Here is a 9,652-nt window from a genome sequence, read left to right on the forward strand (position 1 = left end):
ACAGACGTCACAGTGGACATAAACTATTTACTTTGCTTTTAAACAGATAGAGACAGGAAGACTGACAACCAGGCAGAGAGGTTGATTTACTAATAGACCAACACACAGCATAGACTTGCACCTGGTTAGCAACTTAGCGCTTTACGTATTTTAGATGTACATGACCTCGCAGACAAGATTGCCGATATTTACACCCTAAATTGTAACAAAATACGACTTCATTTACTAGAAGTGAGTCTGATGATGCACAAGAGTATTAATGGTTGAGATTTATCATGTCTGTTTGTTGAAACAGAAGTGGTTAGGTGATGCTGGAAAAGACAAGGATGACAAACATCTTGTATTTAGGTAACTGTTTGTAACATTTTACATTTATTTTTGTAATCATTTCTCAATTTTTTTATTGTAAAGTAGTTTTAGTTGTTATTTTTGTCTACTACATTGTACTTTTGAGACTGTCGCCACCGTCCACATTAGTTTGTGTTATGTTACACGTGACTTTTTCTGAATTTGTTGTTAATTTATCTATTATTTACAGGAACAGTTTTGGTTTGGGGCGTATGGAGAGTTGGTTTTACAGTACACTAATACCTCGGTGATCCGGGCACCTCGGGATCGAGCACTGTCCGTAACTGGGAAATATCCATATCTCAGAGGGTCAATTACCACACCGATAGCGCGTCATCCAAGAGAGGAAACTGTGATTCTCGTACAATACACCGCCGCTTGGCGACAGTCGGGTCCTCTGCACCAAACACGTCCCAACTGATCTTTTCTCGATCTTTCCAAATGTCTTCAATAGTTGACTTCGGCAGTTCAAAAATCTCAGCTACACGATGTTGAGACTTCCCTTTCTCGATTTCTCTTATGATTTCTATCTTTTTCTCAAGTGAAAGGACCGACACACCGCCACTTGCTGGTTGCCATTTCCGTGGATGCAAAATTGCGCATGTGCATTCATGTAAAAACGTTTTCACACGTGATTGCTGGGACTGCCCGGTAGATCGAGGTGCCCGGAACTTTGAGGGCCGGATAACCGAGGTATTATGTATAGTTTGTTTATCAAATATTGTATTATATACCGTATGATAGCGTTTGCGATTTTACAGTGTGGCATTTGTACAGGCTGGTCAGTTTGATGAAGGGAATTGCTAATCCAGAAGCTTTGGCACATATGGCATCTTGTGTATGTGAATCATTTTTTGACTTGTTCAATATGCTGTATAGTTGGTCTGCTCTTATAGAAAGAAGTACAAGGAAATCCGCATTTACTTGCTAAGCATGTTGTTGTGCTTAGAACTTTATATGCAAGCACAGCAGTAGAGAACTTCAAGCAGTTCATGGACCAATCTGTAGAGGAATTGAGGTCTATTCATATAATACTGAGAGCTCACGTTGTTTAGGTCTTGATGAAATTGTTTACTGAAGACAATTTAATCATTTTGTTGATATAGGGATCATGTACGTGATATGCTGTATTGTCAAGATCTACTGAGCATTGTACAAAGTCCATCTGCATTTAAAGCAAGCAGCAAGCTCGCTCTCGTGAAGAACATCTGGAAAAGTCATGCAAACTCTGGCGATGTACGTACTTAGTTAAGTAAATGGTACTGAGTTGGTGTCATAATATGCATGTCTATATGGTGCTTTTTCTTTTGTATTTGTCCAGGGCATTAAGTTGCTATCTGGATTGTGTTTGGATTTTGGTATTGGTGATGTTCTTTTGTGGAGAGAGATTTTTCGGAAGTTATTGGATTATGGCATGGTATGTAAGAAGTTGTTTGACTTGTTTAATTAAGGGACTGGTGATTTGTTGAGTTTAGATTGATTATTTGAAGAGCCTTCTTCAAACAATGACAAGTCACTTGTCACAATCTGAGGTAAGGTACAGTCTGAGTCACAAGAGATAGACACTAGACACTGATTTCTCTTTTGGTCCATGTTTTTATTATTGTTTTTTTATCATTATTTTAAATTTGGATTGCTGCCCCATGTACTATAAGTTTTATCAATGTGTTTTAATAATAATTGTTGTTTAGTAAACTTCTTACTTTATTACTATTTGTTGTCACTGGGCTTTGTTAATTTCTTTCCTAAGTACTGTAGTTGGAGTAGCTAGATTTAAACTACATATTTCTGCGTGTTATGGTCAGAAAATGAGTGTCAGGAAAACGAGACTATACAGCCTTCACTATTCTGACACTTTCACTTTCTTAGGGAACTTTATTTTTTAACCAATAATTAACTGTGTTTTTATAGTACATAATTATCACAGTTTGAGAAATTGTTGAATGCCTTGTGACTACTATATATGCATCTAAAGATGTAGCATGCAGATTGAGAATACTGACATTATCTTGAAGACTTCCAGTTCTCAGAAATACCATGTGGCTTAATGCAATTGTAAAGTTGATGACTGCATACGTACTAATCAAGAATACAGACATTAACTTGAAGGTCTTCAAATATTATGGTGACCTAAGGTATTGTAACTGGATGTGATTCACATGCAGTTGCAATATGTCACTATAATATTTCTGAGAACTGAAGACCTTCAAGTCAGTGTCAGTGACATACTTGAATTGTAATGCTGATAACTTTGTGTGAGTTATTCTAGTGGGACATTATTTTGTGAAGTATGGCAATATGTCAGGAAGTATGGTAAAGATGCATGGGTTAATGGATGGTAGAAGCAAGTCGCTTTACATGCATGCCATTATGCTACTTGAACAATACAACTTGGGCATGTTGTGAGTTTCCTGAAGAAACTGAATGTTTTGCTTTCACTTGTTTATTTTGAATTTATTTCATTGATATATGGAAATATATAGCAGGCCAACATGTAGACAAACATGTGTGGGTTTCTGGCGTAACAGACATCATAATGTAGTGAGTTTTACTTGCTGAATGTATAATCTTCTCTTTGCAGCAATTTATTCTTACTGACGCATGGCAATCAGCTGTTATGATGGAACTTGATACAGGTTAGACTTGAGGTTTAATTCTATTTCACTGTTTGATGTTTCTGTGCATGTTATGATGCAATTGTAGATGGCGTGACTTTGGAAGCAAGCACTCAGTTGCTCCAGTTTTTACAAAGGTACAGTACAATATTTTGAATCAATTTTATTCTTGCACACATCAGATAACTGTCTATTGACAGCTCGCCATACCTGGATACTGATCATCTTATCTCTACTTCAAGGCGTTTAGAAGAGATGGATCTGACAGCCGAGGCGTTATCTTGTTTGCTGATGTCTCCAGTGCTACAATCTCAGGCTAATGTAAGATGTCTCATCGACAAGTCTTGAACAAGTGTAACCATCTTTGCTACATGTCCGGATGTCTTTTGTTGCCTATTCAGTTAAGGCAACAACATCTGGAAATGATGTGTGGCAGGGTGTTAAATGTTGTACAGTAGTACCATGTAGTTGAATTGTTGAATTAGTAGTACAGAAGGTGATCGTTTGAACTCACCAGTATTGCTTGTACTTGCTAGGCTTTGGTAAGTCGTCACAAGGAGGCAATAGTCAATCGGTTGCAGGCACATAGTTACACTCAATTACCCATGATACAACAGGTACACACAGCTCGCATATTTACTGTAGATTCCCATGCATTTTTCTTTTTTTCAGATTCAAGGCTTGTTATGCAGTGATGTGGAACAGTAATCCTAGAACGTTACTGCATAAATGTGAAGTTCCTTGGTGCATCTGTACGAGTTATGCAGTTTAGTGTAATAAGTGTTGCATCTTTTGCTGACATGTAGGGAAATTTGTTTTCTGTATGCAAGTGGCTACAATTTCCTTGGTAAACTGTTTTACACTGTAAGACATTGAAATATCTAACGCACGTTAGCTACTTTTTGAGACATAGACATGTTTAGTTATGGCTGTACATAGGATGATTTTATGTGATTTACCGAACGAGTTACTGCTGATGGTATTGGAGTACTTGTCATCTTCGGCGATTGCTACTCTAGCGCGCGTTTGTTGGCATCTACATGATCTTGTCAACACGGACTCCCTGTGGTCGCGCCTCTGTCGTCAAGGTTTGCAACTGCATGCATATGATTGCGTTGCGTGTAGAGATCAGTTTGCATTGTAGCGGTTAACTAAAGTACGTGCAGCACAAATTTAATGATGTAAATTAAATGTAGACTGGACTAGCTAGTAGGATCGATCTAGCTTCATAATATGCTTGATTTTTAAAGTAAGAAGTTGCTGCTAAAATGACTGGGTAGTGTACATTTGTGTGATGGTGTCTATGTCTGTAGTGATTTTATTATTTAGTTAATTTTTTCATGCAGTATGATCTTGCAATTGAGTGCAATTGAAATTTATTATTATTGGCGGTTGTGGTGGTGGCAGTAACGGTGGTGGTGGTGGCGGCGGCAGTGGCGGCGGTGGCGGTGGCGGCGGTGGCGGCGGTGGCGGCGGTGGCGGTGGCGGCGGTGGCGGCGGTGGCGGCGGTGGTGATGGTGGTGGTGTTGTCGTGCTCAACCAGGTCATCTGGTTTGTAAAGGTCTAGCTCTTGTAAGCACCGGAAGCAAACCCTGCCTCAGAGGTGTACATGCTTAGACAATCATGGCTGTCGATCTAGACAGAAGACATGACTTTATGCAGGATCCGACTGGATCTAAGAAGCAATGTCTGTAAGTGCTGCAGGTTAATTGATGACCTGGAATGGTCCAGCCACCGTTTAATACCTGTGTGAACTATGTCATCACTGGAATGACTATTATTCGACACTGCCACATGGGGCTTACCTCCACATGAAAGTCTCAGCCTGTTTCCTGGCGATGTTGCCATCAGCAAGACAGCTGATATCAATAAGAAGACATTTGTTTGTGTTCTTATTTCTAAAGCAGATGTCAGGATGATTGGCACCAATCTTTCTAGCAGGAGGAATGGCTGTATCCCACATCATAGTGATGTCGCTCGTCTCCACAAGCCTATCAGGATGATGCCTGTACCATCCCATCTGCTTTCCACTGGAACCTCAACTGATGACAAATGTCCCAGTGGATGATGGAGGCCACTTGATTGTGTCGATTAGTGTACTTTGTTGGTGCCAAGGCACTACAACTTGCCACAATGTGGTCGACTGTCTTTAGGTCTACACTACATAATCGGCAAGTGGGACTAACATCATGATGCAGAATGTTGTGTTCATAATACCAAGTCTGAAGAGCTTGGTCTTGAGCAGCAACAACTAGTTCTTTGGTTGCAGCAGGAAGATTCAATGACTTCAGTCATCTGTAAGTCTTTTTCATGTCTACAGGTGGTTTCTGTGAGGCAGTGATACTGACCGTGCATAGGCTTTCTGCTCCTGGACTGCACACGAAGAGAACTGCTGCATATTCAGAATTGTTTTACATCCATCTGAGGCGCTTGCTGGAAGACACCACATGATGGTCCCACCTTTGTGCAAACTCTGCGACCTGTCATTCCTAGCCTGAATCTTCTGCAACTGTGCAGTAAATATATTGATGGGCTATGTGTTAGATCAAACGAGAGGACTTCCTAGCATCACACTCCTGTACTATCTGTATGAACGGATCAGAACTGTCACAAAGGTAACAGTCCAGCTTCACAATACAAGACTGGTACATCAACTTGATCTGTTGTAAACCTCGACTGCCCTCGGTGCACAGAACATACAACTGTTCAATGTCTGTTGCAGGAATCTGGATGGTGGACACCATGCATAGAGGGAAGTTTCCTGCTCCAAAAATCAAGCTGCTGTGAGGTCTGTGGTCCTCCAGTGAATGACACCAAAACCGTAAGTGAGAACCGGTAGTACAAACTTGATGGCCAGAATCTTGTTCCGATTGTACAACTCGGTCTATTATGTCGTCATCACCCTCTAGGTAGGGTAATTGGGGTTTTACCCTCAACTAGGCGCCAACCCAGCAGGTGAGCCCCGCAGGGTACATTTTTTGTGTACAAGTTTCTGTGTAGTCTACACGGCGACAATGACTAGCCAATTCGATATAGATTGCAGGCATTACGGTGACTGCGAACTCGGTCAACACGCCTAGTAGATATCAATGACCACCAGGAAAGCACTGAACGTCATTGTCAACAGACTGTTTGACAGACCACAGAAACTCCCCAACAACTGAGACGAGTCATAGTCTCATGGACAAAGCTATAGAAACATGAGAAAGAAAGACAGAAAGTTCCGTTTTACTGTCGTCACTGGGCTTTGAACCTCCAAACCATGAAGTGGTAGCCGTTGTCACTAACCACTAAGCTACGGTGGTGACATTTATTATGTCGTCATCACCCTCTAGGTAGGGTAAGTGGGGTCTTTACCCTTAACTGGGTGCTCACCAACCCGGCAGGTGCATGTTTCCGTGTAATCCAAATGGCGCTAGTAACTGGCTTATTGATCATTGATTACGTGCGCTACAAGGATTTTGCCAGCTCTGAACAGCATGCCTAGTAGATATCAATGACTACCGGGAAAGCACTGATCCCATTGCCAATAGTCCCCACGCCAGATTACAGGAACTCCCCATCGACGGAGACAAGTCTAATCTCACAGACATAGCCAAATAGACAGTGAGAAAGAACCAACAGACTTGTTTCATTATAGTGCTGTTGCCACCCGAGATTGAACCCAGGCCATCATGGTCAGAGAACTAGAACTCTAACCACTAAGCTGTAGTGGCTTATTATGTGTCATTATGCCCTTCATAATGGGCAAGTGGGGTCTTTACCCCATCTGGGCACCCACCAACCCGGCAGGTGAGCCCAGCAGGGTACATGTTTCTGTGTAGTCCACACCGCGATCAATGACTAGCCAATTCAATATAGATTGCAGGCATTCTTTTACAGTGACCGCGAACTCGATACAGCATACAAAACACAAAACCAATCACAATCTGGGCAGTTACAGAATTTTTTATGAATGTATTTATTTAATGATTGATTATGGTCTACCTCTTGTATTGCACATGCAATAGCTGATACTTTATGAACATGTGACAGAGTTTGGAGTCGAGTCTCTAGTGCAGTGGAACGTTTCGTCCTTTCAAGAACTCTACTCAAGAGGTTTGTGCACTCTATATACCTAGATACTGACAATTACATGTGTAGTCTACTTTGCTTTCTTGTATAGTTCTTTTTCCGTATCGCTATCTATTGGGAGTATGGGAAGGTGATCTAAAATATTATGGCGAGCTAATGGAAGCAAGGGTTTGCTACCTTTACTGGAATTCTGTGTAAATAATTATTTATTTTATATATTGGTTTTTGATTTATTCATTTAGGTTGATAATGGGAGAATATTAGGTCAGCTGTGGCGAGCCTCATCGTCTCAGAATATTGATCTCCCACTTTATGCTGAGCCCTTGTTTGCAGTCGAAGTATCTGACAAGGAAGTCAGGACAGTGTGCCTCTACAGAGATATGAAAGGAAAAAGAGCTACACTCAAGAAGGCATGTCACAGGACTGTTCAATCACCTTATTGTTTTCATGCAGTCTGTATTATAATGAATTGTAAAAGTTTATTATAATTATATATGTTTATTGTAATGAGTTGCATGATATAGTTATGAGGAAATCGTACTAAGGGCCTAACACAAAGGAGTGTGTGAACTAGCTAGTTGACTTTGTAACTGATATATACACGAGTTCGTATGGTGTCTGTGTTAATAGTGTCATAGTGGCAGCACTGAACTCTTGGAAGTGCAGTTCAAGGTAATGTATGATTTTACAAAAACTAAGGTGAGTGCACTGCATAGATTGATTGCTACATGTTTGGGCAGTTGAAGGTGAAACGCTTTGTGTAGGTAGATAGTGTTTCTCTTAGGTCTTGGGTGAGAGAGGAGTATCCACCTGCATTTGCAGACATTTGGGAAAACCATGGTTTCTTGCGGCAAGCTTTCACTAATCGTTACAAGTCACTTCAGTTTAGGTTAGTACAGTAGTAAGATTTCTAATGGCTCTGTTGATATGCTCTTGTTGACTAACAGACAGCAACTGGTTCAATACCGACCAGTGGCATTGCCTCCATCACTTTCTAGTGACTTTCCTTTGAAACCAGGAATCTATAAGGTTTGTGTATCTAGGTTGATTGTTTTCCTCAATTAACAAGATCTATGTACATGTGTTAGGGCACATATAGTAGTCATGGCATTGAACTCATCCTAGTAACAATGGAAGGCTCCATAGTCAAGGGGCAAAAACTCACGGTTGGTTCGTTACTATTTTGTACTGAAATAGAAATCTTTTTCATAAGGTAAATGTACCTACAACGCAGGGAGATCCTAATATACCAGCATCAAAAGTTACATTCCAGGGATTGCTTCAGTGCCCGATACCGCCTGACCAGTATAGTTCTTGGGGTGCTGCGATTTTTAATCACCGGCAGATGCTCAGTGAAATCAGAAATCAAGTGGATCGAGAAGAACAGGAGCACAGCCGTAGAACCAATGTAGAAAGCAGACAGTTGACAGTCACAATGTTGAACAGTGTTCCATTGCAAGAACATCCTTTCTCTGTTTCACTTGGATTTAGTGGTGATCTACAGACATACCCTAATGTCTCTTTGGCAAGGTATAGTCAAAGAAGAACATGAACACAGCATGTCTTGTCACGTTGTCTTTTACAGATTTCCAAGTAGTGGCCAGGTTGCAGGTGATGGCTATGTGAATCCTCAATGGTCTCTGAATCAATTGGTATTGTTTCCAAGCGGCAACTTTGCTATTGTATGGATGGAACTTCGTAGTGTTTCTTTCTACTGTAAAGCACAAGAACTTTAGTACTGATGATATTTGAAATTACTTCTGAACGTCATTCCATTCAATAACATTGCAATTTTTAAGGTTTGCAGTATGTACATATGCTTGTGTTACTCCTATCTAGGTAGCTAGTTCCGTGATGACCGCACGTGCAGCAGTCAATGATGCAGTAGGGATATGTCCTTAGTGGCTACAGTAATATGATAAAGATCGATCGTTGACGTATTTGAGCAGGTACACTAAAAAAAGGAACTCGAAACATCACATGTTCCTAGCGTGGTTCTCACCTGGAATACAGACATAAGGACTGTTGGTGATGTCATCTAAGTCAGTTGTATTGGAAGCATTCTTGTCCAGGAAGAAACTGACAAGGGATATATCTTTAGAGGTATACATGCATGCACACGGAAATTAGACGCCGAAGAGCTCATTGAGAAAACAACCGGCGGTACAGACTGCAGAAATCTTGTTGGAAGACTTACCAGAGAGACAAGAGACTGAGGCAGCTACGTAGACAATTATGTCATATTCCAGGTTCTGCGATGTGCGTTTATATTTCGCGCCTCACTGGTAACATTATGTCATGTGACTATTTATTTCATTAGTTTAATTAGAAAACGATTCTGTAAATTGTTGCCACCTGCACTGATAATATGGTATCCGGTAATTCGTCTCACGAGAGTCCTACGCTAAACGTCGCCAGCCAACACAAAAACAAAGGTTTACGCTCTTTCTAGCTATGGACTGTTCAGAAATTAGAATTACAAAGTAGATCGCTTTCGTTGCAACGAGCGAAGTCCACGTGCCAAAACACGAGCAGCGCGCGCGAGGAGGAGGACTGGGTACAAGTCTAAATAGTATGGATTGTCGTCGTTAGTGCTTACAGAGTTCTCGCGCTTC

The 9,652-nt window shown here is 41.0% G+C and overlaps 2 protein-coding genes across 2 annotated transcripts in view; both read left to right on the forward strand.

Moving 5' to 3' along the window:
• The window catches only part of LOC134179636 (kinetochore-associated protein 1-like), a 30,112-nt gene extending 26,164 nt beyond the window's left edge, over positions 1 to 3,948 (forward strand). The window contains exons 56-67 of the mRNA XM_062646572.1: positions 155 to 231; positions 296 to 348; positions 1,126 to 1,186; positions 1,245 to 1,366; positions 1,455 to 1,584; positions 1,670 to 1,765; positions 1,824 to 1,880; positions 2,930 to 2,984; positions 3,052 to 3,100; positions 3,164 to 3,284; positions 3,500 to 3,580; positions 3,636 to 3,948. Coding sequence (XP_062502556.1) covers positions 155 to 231; positions 296 to 348; positions 1,126 to 1,186; positions 1,245 to 1,366; positions 1,455 to 1,584; positions 1,670 to 1,765; positions 1,824 to 1,880; positions 2,930 to 2,984; positions 3,052 to 3,100; positions 3,164 to 3,284; positions 3,500 to 3,580; positions 3,636 to 3,671 — 938 coding nt within the window. The 3' untranslated portion in view covers positions 3,672 to 3,948. The remainder of the gene's footprint in view (positions 1 to 154; positions 232 to 295; positions 349 to 1,125; positions 1,187 to 1,244; positions 1,367 to 1,454; positions 1,585 to 1,669; positions 1,766 to 1,823; positions 1,881 to 2,929; positions 2,985 to 3,051; positions 3,101 to 3,163; positions 3,285 to 3,499; positions 3,581 to 3,635) is intronic.
• Positions 3,889 to 8,971, forward strand: LOC134179791 (F-box only protein 31-like). The gene is made up of 10 exons (XM_062646746.1): positions 3,889 to 4,051; positions 6,999 to 7,061; positions 7,129 to 7,205; positions 7,280 to 7,447; positions 7,668 to 7,736; positions 7,802 to 7,926; positions 7,985 to 8,066; positions 8,126 to 8,203; positions 8,272 to 8,567; positions 8,623 to 8,971. Exons 1-10 carry the CDS (start codon positions 3,889 to 3,891, stop codon positions 8,771 to 8,773), a joined length of 1,272 nt encoding a protein of 423 aa, XP_062502730.1. The 3' UTR covers positions 8,774 to 8,971.
• Positions 8,972 to 9,652: the final 681 nt, after the last annotated feature.

Source organism: Corticium candelabrum, chromosome 5, assembly GCF_963422355.1.
Source record: "Corticium candelabrum chromosome 5, ooCorCand1.1, whole genome shotgun sequence".
Lineage (NCBI taxonomy): Eukaryota > Metazoa > Porifera > Homoscleromorpha > Homosclerophorida > Plakinidae > Corticium > Corticium candelabrum.